This window comes from Nothobranchius furzeri, chromosome 13 (genome assembly GCF_043380555.1).
Source record: "Nothobranchius furzeri strain GRZ-AD chromosome 13, NfurGRZ-RIMD1, whole genome shotgun sequence".
NCBI lineage: Eukaryota > Metazoa > Chordata > Actinopteri > Cyprinodontiformes > Nothobranchiidae > Nothobranchius > Nothobranchius furzeri.
In genome coordinates this window covers 59,786,469-59,806,919 of record NC_091753.1, presented here as the reverse complement: position 1 = coordinate 59,806,919, position 20,451 = coordinate 59,786,469, and the positions used below count along the sequence as shown (strand labels likewise).

General features: G+C 43.5%; 1 protein-coding gene across 1 annotated transcript; it reads right to left on the bottom strand.

Moving 5' to 3' along the window:
- Positions 1-443: 443 nt before the first annotated feature.
- On the bottom strand, positions 444-11,745 carry LOC129163768 (zinc finger protein 431). The gene is made up of 4 exons (XM_054742289.2): positions 11,699-11,745; positions 8,908-11,579; positions 6,370-6,697; positions 444-2,022 (listed from the first exon to the last, which is right to left on the bottom strand). Exons 2-4 carry the CDS (start codon positions 9,034-9,036, stop codon positions 545-547), a joined length of 1,935 nt encoding a protein of 644 aa, XP_054598264.1. The 5' UTR covers positions 9,037-11,579; positions 11,699-11,745; the 3' UTR covers positions 444-544.
- Positions 11,746-20,451: the final 8,706 nt, after the last annotated feature.

Genomic DNA, 20,451 nt, shown 5'->3' with positions numbered 1-20,451 from the left:
TTCGTCCTTTTCTTGGACCTCTATAAGGCCTTTGACTCCCTGGAGCATGATTTTATAATGGAAGCCCTAAAAAAGTTTGGTTTTGGTCAGTTCTTTTGTAAATCTGTCCAAACTTTGTACAATAATGGAAATAGTTCTATCAAATTAAGCAATGGCACATCCCCAAGGTTTGATTTAAAGCGGGGAGTACGGCAAGGGTCTCAAGACTTGAGACTTGACTCACACTTGACAGCATTTTACTTGAGACTTGTGCGACAGTGTGAGCGTCCTGTCACAGTGTCCCGATTGATCATGCGCTCTGGCTACTTGGCCAAGGGGATGTCCCTTTGGCTGACTGGTTAGAGCGTATGACTCTCACCCGGGAGTCTGGGGATCGAATCCCGCCCGGGCCCTCGTTTATCCACCTTGCCACACTTGCAAAACAATGACTTGATACGGTGACGTCACATTACACAGGATTTAATAACCACTTGTGTTTTTGTTCTGGCTTAAAAAACATGAAATATTTCAAATCTCAACATAAGACTAAAAAGAGGACTCGTTTTCAACCTTGCAGCTGACCAGATGTTTTCAGGACATTTTGATCGGGCTCCCCCAACATTTTCTCACTACAGTTATGTTTCTTGAGCAGCCTGGAGTCTGAGAATCGGAGCCCACAGCTGCTACAGGAGTACGGCCTTTCTCCTGTGTGGACCTGCATGTGGAACTTGACGTGTGCAAGCTGCCGGAACCGAACCCCACAGACCTCACACTCGTAGGGCTTCTCCCCGGTGTGGATCCGGAGGTGTCGTAGGTAGTTGGTGTAGGTCCTGAAGTCCTTACCACACTGCTCACACTTGTGTGGTTTCTCTCCAGAGTGCTGCAGTTTGTGGGACTTGAGTGCCTGAAAGATGAGGAATCTTTTTCCGCACACGTCACAAGCAAACGGCTTTTCTCCTGAATGGATCAGCAGGTGGTATTTATAGGTGGCTTTGTAGAAAAAAGACTTGTTGCATTTGTCGCAGGTGTATTGCATGTCAGCTTTGTGAATGAGCTCGTGTCTCTTCAGTGACCCTGCTGTGTCAAAGCCTTTGTGGCAGATGCTGCAGCTGAACGGAGTGACGTCTACGGTCGTCTTGTCCCGTCGATAGATAACTCTGCGGCTGCCTCGCTCATGAGCTCTTCTTCTGAAGACTTTCTCTTCACTGTGAGCCACTTCCTGATGTTTCTTCAGCTGGCAGTTGTACAGAAAGGTTTTACCACATTGATCGCACATGAACATTTTCTTTGCTCCGTGAAGAAGCATGTGTGCTTTCAGCTTGTTGTCCTGCATGAATCTCTTCCCACAGACTCGACAGCTGAAGGGTTTTTCACCTGTGTGGATGCGGCTGTGTCTCCTGAGGTTTTGCTGCAGGGTGAAACCTGCACCACACGTCTCACACGTGAAGACCTTCCCTCTGTGCACAGCCTGGTGTGTCCGGAATGATCTCCTGCTTGTAAAGGCTTTCCCACACACTGTGCATTTGTAAGGATGCTCGCCGGTGTGGACGCTTTGATGGCACTGCAGGCCAATGGCGTACCTGAAACTCCGCCCACACTCGATGCATTTGTGTGGCTTTTCAGCCAGGTGCACCACCTGATGAGCCTGCAGGTTGTGCTTCGTTTTGAAGGCCTTCCTGCAGGTGGAGCAGCTGAACGCACGAGTGTCCGTGTGCACGAGCTGGTGAGACTTCAGACACATTTTGGTTTTGAACGACTTCTCACAGAGCTGGCACTTGAAGGCGGCGTGTTTCTTCTCTTCGTGTCGCAGCAAATGGTGCTCGAACGTTTCTGCGTTCCTGAACTTCCTGGGGCACTGGTCACAGGCGAACGGCCTTTGTTCTTGGTGGGTGTTCATGTGCTTCATCAGGTGGAACTGACGGTAGAAGTTCTTGCTACAGACCTCACATACGAACACATTCCCTTTACTCTTCTTGACCACAGATTCTCCTTCGTTGTTTCCCGGCTGCACGGCGTCTGTGGCAGCAAAACCTTCTACTGCTTCTAATGAAGAGAACAACAGAGTAAAATCAGAGTTTTATTTACATTCAGTGACAGATTATAAGCTTCAGGTGAGGATGAATTTCTGTGCATTAAATGAATTATGTGTAAAATCTCACTGGGTTCAGTTGATTGAGATGAAAGTTCCTCTGTTGCTTCATCTGAAGGAGAACTCAGACCGTAAAGACCGAGGTGCTCCACATCCTGCTGCTGAGTCAGATCCTGATCTAGTATCACATCAAGGTTGAACGCCTTTCTAACTGATAAATGACCCACGCTTGTAGCGCCTTTGAGAGTCAGACGACTCCAAAGCACTTTACACTACAGCATATGATTCATCCATTCACACGCTGATGGTGATGAGCTACGGTGTAGCCACAGCTGCCCTGGGGCGCACCGACAGACTATGGGTGTGTCCGAATCCACGGGAAGGATGCTTGTAAGAGTGCATTTTGAGGTCGATGACGTCACAGCGCAGCAGCGAGTACTGTCCGAATTCCAAGAATGCTCATTCTCGCGTCCTCAAACCCGTCCTCGCTCCGCCCACATTTCGAGGACGGGTCTGCTGTATCCTCACAGAACGAGGCTATCCCAGCATGCTTTGCGTGCCGGCTGTGGATTTTCAACAGGAAGAGAAAATGGGGAGAGCTACGAAGTTTTAAACGTAAGTTTGTTAAAAACTAGCCGTAGAAACCTAAAAAGCTTAAAGCGGTTCAGTTTATAGACATTTTTCGTTTGTATATTTGTTCTTTAAATTACATTTTAGGCAGAAATCAGCCAGAACGAGTTTGTATCGCGGGTCCCAGTTATTCCTCTGTGTGTGTGTGTGTGTGTGTGGTGAATTAAACATGTCATTTGTTTTAGGGACAACGGAGTGCTTAGAGGTGAAAAGTGACGCTGTCTACATGAGTAAAGTAGTTCTTCTGCTGTGAAAAGCAGTTTTACATTCAGACAGTTGACGTTTTAAAGAACAATTAAAATCGTGTGTGTTACTTTAGCAAATTAAGCTTCTTATCATTTGTTTTAAGGACAACGGAGCAAAGAAGTATTTTTATGAAGCTTAGAGGTGAAGAGTGAAGCTGTTTACACACAACCACAGAAGTTATGTGAAAAGTAGTTTTACATTCGGGGATTTACACAGCTGACACGTGTTAATGAATTAAAAAGTTTGTGTGAAGAATAAAAGTTTTATCTTCTCATGTGGATAAATGTAAAAATGTGTTTATTGCCTTTTTGTCACCTGTGGTCTGATTTTCTCTGTAGGGCTGCAGGTGTCCAGGGTCAGGAGAGGCTTTACCTGGTGGTCCTCCTGGGAGAGAGGCCTTCTACTGTCATCATGTTGATGTTATTTAGCTGTTTGATATTTGAACACGTTTATTAAAACAAATACTAACTGATAACTCTTTCTGGTCATTGGTTTTATCACCAGTTTTATTATTACAGATGTTTTTGAACATGTTACATGAACAGAAAATGAGAAGATGGTAAGGAGACAAGATTATTTATAATAGGTTACACTTATTTACAGATCAAAACCAGTATGGACCAGTTTTGTACGGTTAAAGCAGGATTAACCTGAGTGACTCTTCCTGGATCCTTTATTTAAACTGAGTGAGCAGGAAGTCTTTAACAGTGCAGCTGGATCTGCTGCAGGAGGATCCAGACGTGGATGGAGGGCTGGAGCAGACCCGTGGCTGGACGTTTCTGGTCAGAGGAACATCATACAGGACGGTCTGCAGAGAGAGCTTTGGGACGCTTCCTCTCACTGTCCACTCCATTGTCCATCTACAGGGCCTGCTGGGCTGGCTCAGACGACGGCTGTTACGTCTCTAAGATGCATTCAGAAATATGAGAGGAGATGATTTATGGATCCACTGGTATAACATGTGACTCTTCAGCAAATAAAACCACAGTGTTGTTTTTAATAGAGGTTCCTACATAAATGACTTGCCTGTTAACAGTAGTGGTGGTCTGCTGGTACCTCCTGCAGGACAGAGCACCACTGACCTCCTCCACACACATCTTCCTCACGCTCATCCTCCAGACCCACAGCTTCACCAGCACAGAGGCAGATGTGCAGCACAGTGCATGCTGACCCGTAATAGATTAAAAAAGAGTTTTTTATAGAAAAATGTAAAACAAACCTATAACCTGCAGTACACTGGTTCTGTTCAGTTTAAAGAAAAGCAGCAGGGAAAACTACAGAGAATTTACATTTTTAAGACAGATCTAATCATTATTAGGCTTAAGTTGAATAAACAAATGCACACTGAAAACACTTCAATGCTATTTTATTAAAAAGCCTGATTTTTAAAACGTTTTATCCTCATTTGATGCTAAATAAGTTCTAAGGTCCAATTTACATCAGAAAACATCCTGCTGCATTCAACATTTATAATGCATTTGGTTTATATGAATTACCTACATGATAATACTCTGTAGTAATGTGTTGTGTACGTTTAACAAGTTCATTCTGTAGCTTAAAACATACATGAAACCATCTAAAGTTCACATGTAAGTCCTGAAAGCTTCTAGAATAAACAAAGTTACTTTACCTGAAAACGGTTGTGAACAAACGCTGCTGATGGACGTGAAGCTGCTCTAGCTCCTTAATATTCCTGCTCCAGTTTCGCTAGCTTTAGCATTTTTCCTTTGCGTGTAGCTGCCGCCGCGGCTGTGACGGGACCTACGGGCCACCGTAGAGGTGAAGGCTAGACTGTCCGAATTCAGAGCCGCTGACTTCCGGTTTTAGCGGTCTTCAAGGACCCGGCCTTGCTAGACCGGCGAGGATCCGTACTCATAAGCACCCTTCCCGTGGATTCGGTCACACCCTATAGGCTTGTCAAACATCCGGCCCGCGAGATGGTTGTGTAAACTTTATTTTCATACTTTACAATGTAGAGTGAAAATAAACTTATCTTTGTGAGCAAGTTTTCTCTGTAATGAGTATAAATAAAACAAAGCTGCGCTCAAGGCTCACACAAGAACTTGAATCACATCCTGAAGATGGCCGCCACTCAGGATGTGACTTCTGATGTTGATGTGCTGGTGAAAGCTAAAAGATGTAAAGTAAAATGCGTCAAATATACTTTAAAGAGCAAGTCGCCCCCAAATCAACTTTTTTTTTGCTGATAAACTACATAAATGTGTGTCTAATCGTGCCGCAGACACGTGTCGTCAATAATTTGGTACTTCAGTGCCTCTTAGTTAAAATTTAAATATTCTGCCTAAAACTGGCAGTGTTGTGCCGTTGTCAGGTAAAAACTCTGCACTGCATTTGAATTTATATCTGCCACTGCTATTGGCTAAGAGGTATGCTATGATGTAAACTGGTCCTTATGATGTCACAATGTCGTTGTGAGCCTGTGTGTGTGTGTGTATTGGTTTGCGGCTCCGCCCTCTCGGTCTGCAAGGCAACAGCATTCATGGCATTTTTCAAACATGAAGAGGGAGTTGAGTAAGAATCTGGCAGGGGTTGACTTGCTCTTTAAGTGCTGCATGAAACTGATCTTGCCATGTGATCTGTAAGCTCTGAATCACTAAGGAATGTTTTTTTTATTAATTGATTTTTTTTTTTCAAATTTTCAAGTACACTTCAGGTGTTGTACTTGTACTACACTGTCCTCAGGCTCCAGCCTTGTTTTATATTGATTGTATTAAAACAAAGAAAACAATCTGAAGTTGGTTTTAATTTACCGGTCCGGCCCACTTGGGACTAGATTTCCCTCAATGTGGCCCCTGAGCTAAAACGAGTTTGACACCGCTGGTTTAAAGAATGGAGCCCTCTGCACATCATCCAATCACAAATTAGTGCTTCACAGCCGATGGACACTGAGAATAAAGTCAGAAGGCTGGAGCACTCAGGTGAGCCGAAGTTTATTAGGCGTGTGTCGAATAAACCTCGGCTCACCTGAGGGCTCCAGCCTTCTGATTTTTTAGATAGTCTGCTTTACGTCAGCCAGGCTGCAATGCGGCACGCTGGGCTATGTTCATTCAATGTAGTCCTGTCGTTGTGAGCTGGAGGTGGGCTCAAGACATGAAAAATCTTGTGAGCGCCATCTCAGTAACTTTTAGGAAATCCGCCTAATTCAAAACAAAATCCTCCACATGAATAAATACCTATAATCTCCTGACTTCCAGCAGTTAGTTGTGATCGTCACTCAGAACGTTCTTCATAAACACCGTAAGTTCTTCATTTGTCAGGAGTTACAGATCAGAGATCAGTAAAGATCCACGACCGTCTTCCTACTCTGCGATTCTCAAACTCAAGACTGGCACATCCCACTTTATGACCGTTAATAATTTAGATTTACTCTTAGTGGGTGGATTTTCTCTTCGATATTAACGCACCTTCTTCCTGAGGAGCAGCTGGTGAAGACTCAGCGCCTCCCTCAGAGACGTGACCCGTTTTTATCGTCAGCTTCCCAAAAGGCTTCAGGGTGAAGATAATCCCGCTCTCCTCAAACAGCACCGGGCAGCCCTTCAGGACGTTTTCTCTCCACATTTGAGCATTCTCCAAGCTTTCAGCCACAGTCTTCAGCTCGGCATCCAGCTGTCCTACTCGGGCCTTCAGAGCCGAGTTCTCAGAGAGGAGCAGCAAAGACAGCTGGGAGAAGATGTCGCTGATCTTTCTGGTCACCTCTCGTACCAACATTCCCACTACACTGTTAAAGTCTGGCTGTGAGGATTAAAACAGGGCGGGGACAAACATGTTAATACAACCATTACATCTGATGTTAGTATAAAGAAAATGTAAATAAGCGTTTATTAAGTTTAAGAAATCTGAGCAAATTTCATTACTTTTATGTGTCAGCATAACACTGGCTAGAAGCTTTTATTGGATAATAATTAATAATAATAACACTCAGAATGTTTAGGAACTGGACTGGAAACGGGAGGAATACTGTTCCTTTTGCTGAATAGCACTACAGATCCGAGACGTTCCTCAAACATTAGATACCTGTAAAGAATTTGTACAAAGCTGAAGTTGGTTCCCATTTCTGGTTCCTGGTTAGGAAAGGGCCACAGGGAGCCACAGACTCCTCCCTTTCCGGTCGGCTCATGATTCCCCGGAAGAACGGAATATTGAATGCAGGTCAACGGGGCTAAAAGAGCTACTTTCTAACCCGCTTTGCCTTATGCCCTGGATCACACACACTACTGATGGGTGTTTCAACCACGCCAGTCATGTACTTTGACATTTATCAGCTTGTAAAAGTTCGTAGTTAGCATGACTACACACCAGAAATCACATGTTGCATATATGACGTCACCACATAATCTCCTCCCCCCTAGCGTAGCTGCTACTCACCACATGGCCAGATTTATGGTGGCTCATTCCTCCTGAAGGAAGAATTTGAAGTCCGTTGGACTTACAGCCATTTTTCTGTTTTTCTCCGTGTCTGGTACGATGACGTCACTTTTGTGAAGTGCATTTGTAGTCTAGTGAACCAGACCAATTCTTGCTTTGCAAAGTTCGGTCTAGGAACACTCCACTGGAACCTCTGCATCCCCTAGCAGCATTCTGGCTGGCCAATCACAGCTCTCTATAGGGGTTTCAATCCTATTGAGCGCAGTGATCGGTCCACAATGGTGGGCCAATCACTGCGTTCCATCCGCTTTGTGGACCAATCACAATGCTTTATCTGCTTTGTGGACCAAACAATTCGTCTGGTGGGCGGGATGACTCAAAAGAGTGGAACAAGATGGCGACAGCTTGTTTGAAACAGCTTTTACATCAATATTGGACTATTTGGACTTGGGCCTTATCAGAATCAGGAGCAGATAGATGTGTTTAAGTTCTTTAGAAAAAAGGGAAGTATTTTCGCCTTCTTCAACAGCAGACTGCCTCGTTTACAGACATCCGTTGTGGTTAGTATGTCCCGTTGTTCATTGTCCAGTAGCATACGGAGATCGTTTGAAAGACAACGGTAGAACCCGCCCCACGACTAAGTGTCAATGGAGCGTTATATATTTGGTCTAGCGCATTTGTAGTCTTGACTTGCATTCATTTTTCCGTTCTTCCAGAGACCCATGGTCCGGAAGTAGATGGGCGGGGCTTGAGCTCGCTTTTGTGCACATATTTGGAGAAATGTTTCCTGATTTTAAAACTTTGGCCAGACTTTCCACTCCATGAGCACCTTTAATCTGCTCCTGTTGCACAACTAAAACACCTCAACTCTTCAAACCTGGTCAAGATTATTATAGACTGATATCAGATTACGTAAAGCCTAGTTTGTGAAACTTTTATTTGATTTGCACTTGTACATCTGGACCACACTGGAACTGGTCTAGCTCTAGAACTACAGAACATAGACACTTCAAACCTGGACTGCATTGTTCTACATCATTATCAGATTCCTTAAAACCTAGTTTATGATGAAAAAAGTTTTCCTGATTTGTGAATCTTAAAAAAAAATGATTTCTGCATAATATAAAACTAATTAGAACTGGTCCAACTCTAAAACCAGTGAAGCTAGACTAGACTCGTCCAGGTGCTTTAGTTTATAAGATGCTCAGGAAGCGGAACATTTTGGGTCATAAACGGAAACCAGCAAAGATGGATTTATAATCATTTCATATCAGACTAAGTTTAAATAAATCTGATAACGTTAAACATGAGCTGTTAGTTACTCTGATAAAAACGAATTCAAACGAATTCAATCGCGAAAAGAATGCAGATTTATGACCAGCGGCACCATTTACAACCTAATATTTTCAACAAACAGTGGGTCGCCATGTTTGCTGTGACGCACTGTTACTGCTCGTGGTTTCGTTTCCGTCGGCCCAGTCTCCTTCCAGCACTGTTTCTGACTCGCTCAATGGTTCGGTACCGAAACTAAAACGAGACAAGATGGCTGAACATCTCAACTTGAGCGGCCAACTCACCCCGCGCGTTTTCGCTAGCTTCCTTTCAGAGACGTCTTCCTTCAAACTCCCCAAAACGTCGACAGCAGTTCCTATCATTGTCTCCAAAATGGACTTCACTTCGGAATTAAACACCAAACTGTCCAACATTTTAACATTAAAATTCTAAAGTACAGGCACAATCAGAAGAGGGCGGTTTGTTTATCCCGGAAATGAAGCAACCCAGTGTACCTTCAAAATAAAGGTCTAAATGGTTCTTCAGTGAGGGAGGCCCATATGCCAAACACGCCCCCATGTGCCTGTTGAGCCCCCCTGGCGGTCAGAAAAGGGAAATGTATCAATAATGGCAGCGATATGGGTCGGATCCGGTGTCAGTACAAGATCTGCTCGGGTGCAGGATCGGCTCATGGTCCTTCGACTGCCGATGACATCAAAGTAGTTGATTGGCTGAACATGAAGCTTACGGAAGTGACGTTCTCACGTAATGATTTTGATTGGTCAGAACAAACTTGCGGTTGTAGTCCTGTAGTCCAAAAATCAACACTTTTTGGAGAAAATATGTTTGAATTTCTAAAGGAAATGTAAAATATAAGCAAATGATAAACGGTGACCCTCATAAGCTCTTGATGTTGATGAAATGGGGCAAAATAAAATATAAGAACTTTATTGAAAGACACCAAGCAACATTTAGAGTCAAAGAATGTATTTAGATAACTAAGGAAATATACAGACGAACTCCACATTAATACAAACAGACGTGGCTTCACATATAAGAACTGTTCTGTTGTTTGTCAGTCCGATGTTGGTTTTATGCAGTTTCACATTCTTTACAAAACAAAAATAATATGGTGTTTTATTAACAAATTACAATTATAAAGAAAACATTTAGGTGTTAACAAACAAGAATTAACAAAACTGCTGATGTCTTTCCAAAACCTGTGTGTGAAAGCCGAGTCGATTTGCAGTCATGCAACTTCATCGGCAGTCGAAGGACCCCGAGTCGATGTTGCACCCGAGCCGATCCTGTACCGACACCGGTCCGCAGCAGCCCCCCACAGGCTCCAGCAGAGGAGATTGGGGGTTGATTCATATCATTAAAACCTTTCAATGCGAACAATACAATTGAAAGAATAAGTTTATACAGAAATAGTAACGATGTAATTAAACAGACTACAGGACTCCAGATTTAAATATGAATGTATGGATAATTTTTGTTCCTTGCATACACACTTTATGGCCATCCCCACAGGGATTATAAAACACTGACACCACCAACAAATAATCATTTGCCCACCAATAGGCACAACATCGTCGTCGTCGTCTTCCTCCTCTTATCCGGGTCCGGGTTGCGGGGGCAGCATCCCAACTAGGGAGCTCCAGACCGTCCTCTCCCCGGCCTTGTCCACCAGCTCCTCCGGCAGGACCCCAAGGCGTTCCCGGACCAGATTGGAGATGTAACCTCTCCAACGTGTCCTGGGTCGACCCGGGGGCCTCCTGCCGGCAGGACATGCCCGAAACACCTCCCCGGGGAGGCGTCCAGGAGGCATCCTGACCAGATGCCCAAACCACCTCAACTGGCTCATTTCGATCCAGAGGAGCAGCGGTTCTACTCCGAGTCCCTCCCGAATGTCCGAGCTCCTCACCCTATCTCTAAGGCTGAGCCCAGCCACCCTACGGAGGAAACTCATTTCGGCCGCTTGTATCCGCGATCTCGTTCTTTCGGTCATTACCCAAAGCTCATGACCATAGGTGAGGATTGGGACGTAGATCGACCGGTAAATCGAGAGCCTGGCTTTCTGGCTCAGCTCTCTCTTCACCACGACAGATCGGCTCAGCGTCCGCATCACTGCAGACGCCGAACCAATCCGCCTGTCGATCTCCTGATCCCTCCTACCCTCACTCGTGAGCAAGACCCCGAGATACTTAATCTCCTCCACTTGAGGTAGGACCTCTCCCCCGACCCGGAGTTGGCAAGCCACCCTTTTCCGGTCGATAGGCACAACAAACATCTGCTTATTTAAGTTAGCAGGTGAGTAATGTAAGTGCACATGTTTATTTTAAATGCAATAAAATAAAATATCTGAAAAAGTAATTAGTGGTAATCATTTTAATTAACCCCTTAAGCCCACTAGCCCCCATTTTTGGGCGCACGCCTCCTATAGCAACATTTAACTGTCAACTATTTATTACAGGCACTAACAGTGGGTCTAAGTCAATACGAGTGAGTAGTTACTATTTATGATTTTTTTATTGCTTCTTTACAACGAAAAGCTGCTGATGTGTACTTTTTAGGCACATTTATATGTGTATACACGTATTTCATATATTCAGTTAACAGGAATAATTGCTGGCCCTGTGACACAAAATGTATTGATTTTGAGATTATTAAAATATTTTGAATTAAGTATACGATTCACAAGACTAGTAAACTGATATTGACCATACACTGATCTTTAAAAAATATGCTGTAAACACTAAAGTAGAAAAGTTTTGCTTTAGAAAAAAGTTCAGACACATGAAACAACCAGCAGCAACTTTTATTGGCCTTACAAATACCTTGTAAATAAAAACAACATAAAGCTACAGCCTCTTCAAAAATTCTGATGAGTCCAGAGCTTTTCTGAGTTCCTCTACGTGCATGAGCAGTTTTTGTTTTGCCTCCTTGCTCATGGTTTGACATCAGCTGCCTCTCACTAATGAGACAAAGATAAATAGCAATTAGTAAAAATGACATTCACACCTTGAGGCTGTCATAAACAAGGTGAAAACAATACATATAGGCATTAGCACTGTTCTTGTGTTTGTAGAATACCTCCAGTCGTACTGCAGCCGTACATCTGTGGCTTTGTCCGTCAGCGTTCATGGACAGCTGAAAGAGCATGGATGCCTGAATAACGAGGTGAACAAAAGGACATCTTTCATTTAGACATTAGTCTGTCATGTTGCAGGTAACAAGATATTAATCATGAGTTATATACTGACAACAGTAATACTACAAAATATTTTCATATGATACATAAAAATGTTCAGAATGTACCTCCGGCAGAAGCGCATACATAAAAAACGTCACTCGACTGTGCCACCTGGTTGTCTTGTGTTACTGAGGAGTGTCGTCTTTGAATGTGAGCGTTGAGGTTTTTCTTCAGCAACTCCAAGTGGCAAAAACAACATGTTGTTTTTATGCACTTTGACAGTAATATCTGGGGGGCTGTCACTGGTACTGCTGGAACCCTCTTTTTTGTCACTGCTGTTGCCAGTGATGGACGTGCCGACTCCGTTGGTGGAGGACCCGCCGGCACTGCCGACGCCGTCCGTGGACGCTTCAATGCCGGCACTAGTGGTGGAGCTGCGGTCACTGCAGTCGTACCTGCCGTTAGGCAGGACTTGAAGTGATTCAAGAACCGTTCCTTTCTAATAATAACTTTTTGACAGAAGCTGCAATGATAATGGCTGCTTGGGACACAATGCAGGTGGCATTTGTAGACGTTAAACTCTGAAAGCATGACAGAAAGTAAATATGGAAGATAATGAATGTGTAATTCAAGAAAACACTGTGTAAAAATCTTTTCTATAATATTTATAGAAAAGTAGTTCTAAGAACTTAAAGCTGTTTTCTTCTCAGTGTTGATCGTTCATCTTGCTAGACAGTCTAATGGCTGCACTGTCCAACAGTCGAGTTCTGTCTCTTGTTCATCAGACGCCTCGGCAGTGAGGAGTGTAACTGACGAGCTCAGTGACATATACCAGTCAAAAGTATTATCATGCTTCGTGATAATCTCTAATTATGATTACAATTAGGGACGGGAAACTGAGAACAATTTCAGTTGAAAAAACAACAAGTATCATATGATGATGACCAACAAAGGCAGACCTCTAGTGTGGAGCAGTGCAGCCTCCAAACTGTACATAGGAAGCCTGAAGATTAACAGTGACAACAAAAGAAAGGTTAAGTTTCCCGGCACAGAACACCGACCATATATTTATAACACAACTGACAAAGAATCAGATCAATAAGGGGAATTGATAATGGCATTGGTATTAACAAAACCTTATCAATACCAGTGGTTGGACTTACCTCCATATTTAACTGCAGATTTCTGGTGTCCTTGTAAATGGGGTATCAGGGCATGGTATGGCCCCACCTTGTGGCACAGTGGGCACTGAAAGACGTCCGCTGATTGTTGTATTAATTTGGGCGATGTGCCCTCTTTAAATGTTGTGGTGCTGGTCTATAAGAGAACAAAACATCGTTAAAACTCATACTTTTAAAAATAAATACAAGATTATTAGAGCCAAAATTATATTCCTAACCTATTTCACTTCAAATCTGATGCATATGTGTCTACCAAATCATGGTCAATTTAAGCCTTTGCATTCTTCCCTTAAGTTAAAACACAGGACCCTATTTTCTAATCTTTTTGTGTCTAAATGACAAAACAGGAAAAAATTATGAATGGGACATAAACACAATATCTTGGATCCATGACAGGAGTAGAGCCCTGCACGGGCCTAAAATCTGAGCCCTTGTCCGGCCCGGCCCGAGGGGGTGGAGCCCCAGCCTGACCCGAGCCCGACTTTTTTTTTAACCAACTAAATGAAAACAAAGTGCGTCAATCCTGACCAATGTGTTAAAAGACGTGCAGGATCTGATAAATTTGTTTTTCCCTTGTTTACCATCACGGAGATAACAGCGCACTGGCTCTGGTGTTGATCAAGTTTAATTTGATCTCTGTCCAACAATTTTCACAAGAAAACAGAACAGTTAAAGCAGGGCTTGTGTTGACCGGACAGTTTCCGTATTTGACCGTTTATTTTGACGGAGAAAGAATAGAAAGAATTACCCCGACGCATGCAGACGAACTGACATTTTATTCGTTACGCACATCGCAGATGTAGCTAAAAGATTCCCATCTGAACATCTGAGCTGCTCAGCGCAGCTCGCTGTCAGCGCATATGTGCACAACGAGCTGAAGATGTGGAGATTGGCTTGGCACGCGTCGCAGAACCAGAGCGCATGCGGGAAGCTTCCTCCCACTGAAGCGAGAGGTTTCCAAACCCGGTCTCTCAGAGAGACTTGTCACTTAGAAAATGTTCCCTGATGATGAAACTTTGGCTGAATAGCGCTTGTTCCTGTCTCCAGTGTGGCGACACATCGAGGAGCCGTCTGAGGAGAATCCCAGAATCTCACATCGTCAGCTCAGAATGCGCCTATGATTACGCACAAGCGTGACCCGTCAACCCGGTCTCCCAGTAGACCGGGTTGGACCTGTTCAGGTTTACGCAGACAATCTTTACATTTAGAATTGGCATACAGATGTAAAATTTATGCAGTCAAATATAAAGCATTTTATTTAAATATCCATTCATTATTTTACAAGCACAGAGAGCCGCATCAGGTGGATGGAAGAGCCGCGGGTTGTGACATGTTTTCTCCAGGACCAGAGAGGACGCAAACTCAATACATCTCTTTTATCGTGAGGTAATAATTTCTCCGAGTTTTGCTGTTGCGGGCGGGAGTAGACATGCACACAGCGGGTGCGGGCGGGAGTGTAACACACACGTTGCAGTTGCAGGCAGTAATGGTCAGAAATTCAGCGGGAGCGGGCAGGAGCGGGATGAAGAAAACTGTCCGGCGCAGGGCTCTACTGCTGCGTTTGTGTTTCAATTTTTTAAATGAATTCGATTAAAAATAAAGGCGCCCGGCCCGTGGTAATTACACAGTCGTTGGCCCGAAGCCCGGCCCGAGGGCCTAAGGCTTCAGTGCAGGGCTCTAGACAGGATACCACAGAACAGCGCTACGCCCTCTGCTGTCCTGGCAGGGAATTGCTTCACAACACTACCCAGGAGACGAAGAAGGCTAAACGCTTCCACCAATCCGTGCGTCTCTCCCTCGTGGAGCTGACGCAGAAGCATGAGCCAGGCCTAAATATTAAAATAATTTAACAAGAGGATAATAACGAAAACTTACCTGGTAGTCAGGATCATCATCATCATCATTAGGGGCGGGGTCATTGCCAGATGCAACCGCTGTCTGATTGGTTGCGACATCAAGCCCCTCCTCTTTCACTAAAATGATCTGGGGGCTGTCCTGAGAAGGAACATGGAGACAACTTCAACTGGAATCATGAATCAGCAGAACGCTTCTGTTTCCTTCTTTAAACGCACCAATTCTAGAAGTTTCAGGATTCAAGATCATGTATGGCCGCTGCACAGGCTTACGACACGGACTTTTAAGGGGAGAAAAAAGTGTGTATCTGAATTTGTGTGTGTGTGTGTAACTTCAGTTCTTACACATACAAGCCAAAATTATATTCCTAACCTATTTCACTTCAAATCTGATGCATGTGTCTACCAAATCATGGTCGATTTAAGCTTTTGCATTCTTCCCTTGTTAAGTTAAAACACAGGACCCTATATTCTAATCTTTTTGTGTCTAAATGACAAAACAGAAAAAAATTATGAATGGGTCTACGAGGCAGAGGCAGCTGCAATTAGAAACAATCTTACTGTCCTAGCAAACATTCGAACGTTTAATGAGCGATGAAACAACGTAAACCGACACGTTCCGTCATGGTTGAAAAATAGTTCCAATATGAAAGTTGAACCGTCTTTTCTGGCCAATGCATCAACGTCTTTCAGCGCGTCTCATTTGGACGTTTATAAAAATTTAGGCTTCTTATTACTGTATTAATGTAAAATATACATATCACCATTGTAAAAAATATAATTAGTGAAAAAAATAACTAATCGCAAGCTCAATCTGAGACGGAATATCGTATGTTCCTATCTAGATTCAAACTTGGATCCTCGGCGTATCAGGCAGACGCCTTACCAGCTGAGCTATCTCTTTGACATATTACGCTCATGTCACCCAGTCGAGTTATACTCTATGTTGAACTACATGTGACACGTAGTCAAGATAACGTAACCCCAGATAACTGTAGACATAGATGTATCTGAATGGATTCTTAGGAAATGTTCAGTGACATATTTTTTACCAATTTAAGCCGTTCAATGGCGACAGCTTTTGGCAATGGACATGACGTTGTCGTCCGACCAATATTTGCTGCTTTCTGTTGAACTACACATGTAATTGTCAAAAAAACAATTTTACATGTAACTGTAGACATGTACAAATATATCTGAATTAATTTTAGGGAAAAGTTCTGTTACAATTTATTTTGACCAATTTAAGCCGTCCTTCCAAGACCATTTTTGATCGTGGACACCACGTCACCGTCAGACCACTATTTACTGGATGCTATACACGCAACCACTTGTCAAAATAACTATAATACATGTAAATGTTGACATGTAAAAATATATCTGAATGGATTTTAAGGGAATTTTCTGTTACATATGTTTTAACAAATTTTAGACGTCCGAGCGCGACAATTGTTGGCCGTGGATACCACATTGCCGTCTTGACAGTTTGCTGCTTATTAGATGAGTAGTCATAAATGGTCAAATAAATAGCCTATTTTTACGTTTATTTTACCATACCACTTTATTTGTAGAGTGCTTTTAACACGGCCTTACAACCGACCAAAGCGCTGCACATAAAAACTATAAATAAAAGCACAAGCTAAAATAGTCGTGTATATCATATGAAGTAGAAAAGATAAGAGTTAAAAGAAAAACAAACTAAAACCAATAGAACAAGTAAAACCAGAATATAAAAACATTAATTTAAAATCGAACAAGGTGGAAAAACTAAGGATGAGTTAATGCTTTATGGTTTGGGAGTTGAAGGCCAGGGAGAAGTCGTGGGTTTTCAGGAGTGATTTAAAAACGGCAATAGAGGGTGCTTGCACGGTCCTAGTTTTGCTAGACCTTTCGTCCGCATTCGACACGGTTAACCATGAGATCTTGCTGAGTAGGCTCCGCGAGTTGGTTGGGTTGTCAGGTTCTGTCCTGGCGTGGTTTACATCCTATTTATCCAGGAGAAGCCTAAGTGTCTCAGTCAACCAGATCCTGTCTGACCCAACTGATCTACGGTGTGGAGTACCCCAGGGCTCAGTTTTGGGCCCAGTTTTGTTCTTGTTGTACATCCTTCCTTTAGGAAACCTAATCCAGGAGTTTGCCGATGATGTTTCCTATCATCTCTTTGCTGATGATCTTCAGCTGTATTGTTCTTTCAAGCCTTCTGAGGTTAAAAAATTGCATTCTCTATTATCTTGTTTTGAGCGAATCAAACAGTGGCTCGGTGCAAATGCCTTACGGCTGAACTCAGACAAAACTGAAGTACTGGTGATTGCCCCCGATAATGCTGTTCCAGGGATTCACCAGCAGTTAGGTGATCTGAGTTTGTCTGTAAAACCTACCCTTAGAAACCTTGGAGTTTTCTTTGACAAGGGAATGTCTCTTGAACATCACTCAAAGCAGTTAACTAGAAACTGTTTTTACCACTTGAGACAAATTTCTAAACTCAGAACAATGGTGTCTAAAGTTGATCTTGAGTTGATTATTCATGCGTTTACATCATCCCGTTTAGACTACTGTAATAGTTTATTTTCTTGTCTAAACAAAAAAGAGTTGTCCCGCTTACAACAAGTCCAGAATTGTGCAGCTAGAATTCTGACCCGTGACAACAGAAGGGCCCACATTACCCCCATTTTAAAAGCTCTTCATTGGCTTCCAATCTCATCTCGCATCAATTTTAAAATTCTTGTGCTGACTTTCAGAGCGCTGCATGGTCTGGCTCCATTGTATGTTCAAGACATGCTCTGCCCTTACACGCCTTCTCGCAGGCTGAGATCACTGGATCAAAACCTTTTAATGGTCCCACGTACTCAGTTCAGGACACAAGGAGATCGCTCATTCCAGGCCGTCGCTCCTAGGCTCTGGAATGAGCTACCTCTGTCATTACGCTCAATCGACTCAGTTGATGTTTTTAAGAGCAATCTTAAAACCCATTTGTTTCTCCAGGCATTTTAAACTTAGTCTCATTCGGATTGGTTGTATTTGACACTATGTATATTGTGGCTGTATTTTACTGTATTTATATGTTGTTGCCTTTTTAACTTGTGAAGCACTTTGTGACCTTTTTTGTCTGTGAGAGGTGCTATACAAATAAAGTTACTTACTTACTTGCCTAACCTGAAGAGGTAATGAGTTCCACAATTTTGGGGCACAGACAGAAAAAGTCCTTTCCCCGCGGCTCTTCAAACGTGCCTTAGGGACAGTTAGGAGGAGCTGATCTTCAGACCAAGGAGCACAAGGAGGGTGGTAGTAATGGAGGAGTTCACACAGATAAGGAGGTACCTGACTGTTCAAAGATTTAAATGCGAGAAGCAGAATTTTGAAATTGATTCTGAACCGAACGGGCAACCAGTGGAGTGATTTACGAGTGGGTGTAATGTGCTGTCTTCTGTCAGCTCCAGTCAGGAACCTTGCTGCTGAATTCTGGACAAGCTGGAGTCTAGACAGAGCAGCTTTACTGATGCCGTACAAGCAGGAGTTGCAATATTCAAGCCAAGAAGTGATGAAAGCATGACTCACAGATTGCAGAAGATGGACAATCAGGATGGGCTTTAATTCAGAAATTCACCTGAGGTAGTAAAAGCAGGACCTGACTGTGCTATTGACCTGAGCATCCATCTTCAGATCCAGGTCTATTTTTATTCCAAGGTTGGAAATAGCAGAAGTAACATTAGGAGACAGATAGTGGAGGTTAGGTCGCTGGGTTGCTCTAACATTGTCAAGACCAAAAACGATTACATCTGTTTTAGTCATAGTTAAAGTCAAGTCCCATTAGTTGTCACACACACTGGTGTGAGCGAAATTTGTTCTTCGCATTTGACCCATCCCCTGGGGGAGCGGTGAGCTGCAGACACACCCGCGCTCGGGAACTATTTGGTGGTTTAACCCCCCAATCTAACCCCCGTAATGCTGAGTGTCAAGCAGGGAGGCATTGGGTCCCATTTTTTCAGTCTTTGGTATGATCCGACCAGGAATCGAACCCCTGATCTCCCAGTCTCAGGGCGGACACTCTTCCACTAGGCCACTGAGAAAGGTATCATACAGATGGAGGACGTTATCAGTCAGCCATTGCTTGACATCGTGAAGACAATCAAACAGAGGTTTAGTGGAGTCAGTGGGTTTAAGTGAAAAATAGATTTGACAGTCGTCTGCGTATAGATGGTATGAAACAGCATGCTGTCTGAAAATGGCTCCAAAGGGCAGAATATAGTGTCCCGATTGATCATGCGCCCTGGCTACTTGGCCAAGGGGATGTCCCTTTGGCTGACTGGTAAGCGCATGTGACTCTCACCCGGGAGTCTGGGGATCGAATCCCGCCCGGGCCCTCGTTTCTCCACCTTGCCACACTTAGATAAAAATGGTAACTTGGAAATTGGTCAGAGATTAAAGAAATTAGTGGAATCAAGACCAGTTTTTTTCAAGATTGGCTGCACAACAGCATGTTTAAAGGCACGAGGAACTTCAGCCAAGGTCAAGCTACCATTAATAATGTCCAGCACATTTTGGCCAATCAACGAATGCACATCTTTCAGGAGACGAGTTGGAACCACATCATCTGGAGAGCCCGAGGGTTTCATAGTAGCGGTAGTATTTTCCAGACAGGACAGAGAGATGGGTTGAAAACCGTTGAATAGCCCATGAGTGGGAATGTCAGGAACAGGAACATGGGAAGGAGGAGGAATATGAGCTCTGATTTTGCCAACCTTATCTAAGAAAAACTGAAGGATTTGGTTACACAGGCCAGTAGACACAGAGGAAAATAGCGTTCTAGCAGGAGAAAGCATGGTATTCATGGTTTCACCTTGATGGTTAGAATTAGCAGAAACAATCCCAGCAAAAAAAAAAAAAACGATTTCTTGCGCCTCTGACAGCTCTTTGATACTGCGACCACGCATCTCTCATGGCTTCAAAGGAAACAGTAAGCATGTCTTTACTCCATTTACGCTCCAGTCTTCTGCAATTTTACCTGACAGAACGAGTACGCTCGTTCAGCCATGGCTCAGGCTTGGATTTAGTCCATCTGGATTTTTATGAACCTACAGTATCCATAGCAGCCACAGGACGAATTAAGAAGATGTAGAGAACCAACAACACCAGTAAATTCACAGGGGGCTAATTTCAATGCAAAAACGGCAGCAGTAGAGGGAGCGATAACACGAGAGGAACGAGTGTAGACACAGCTAATACGAGAAACAGAAGCCAAATCCAAATTTAACAAAACCGGTGAGTGATCAGGGAAAGTAGCAGGGAGAATGTCCAAGTCAATAATTCTCAGCCCATGAGACAGAACCAGGTCCAGTGTGTGAGCACGCCCACGCGTGGGCCCACTCACTAGTTAGGACAGGCTAAAAGAGTCAACAAGATCTAAAAAGTCCTTCACCATAGGTTTGTCAGGACAGCAGACGTGAATATTTAAATCCCCCATCAGGAGGAGGCGGTCATATTTACAGGAGACTTCAGCCAGAAACGCTGCAAATTCATCTAAAAAGTCCTTGTTATATTTTGGAGGACGGTAAATAAGTGCACACAACAAGGGAGGGGAACGACCCAGTTCAAACGCACTTAGCTCAAAAGTTAATGGAG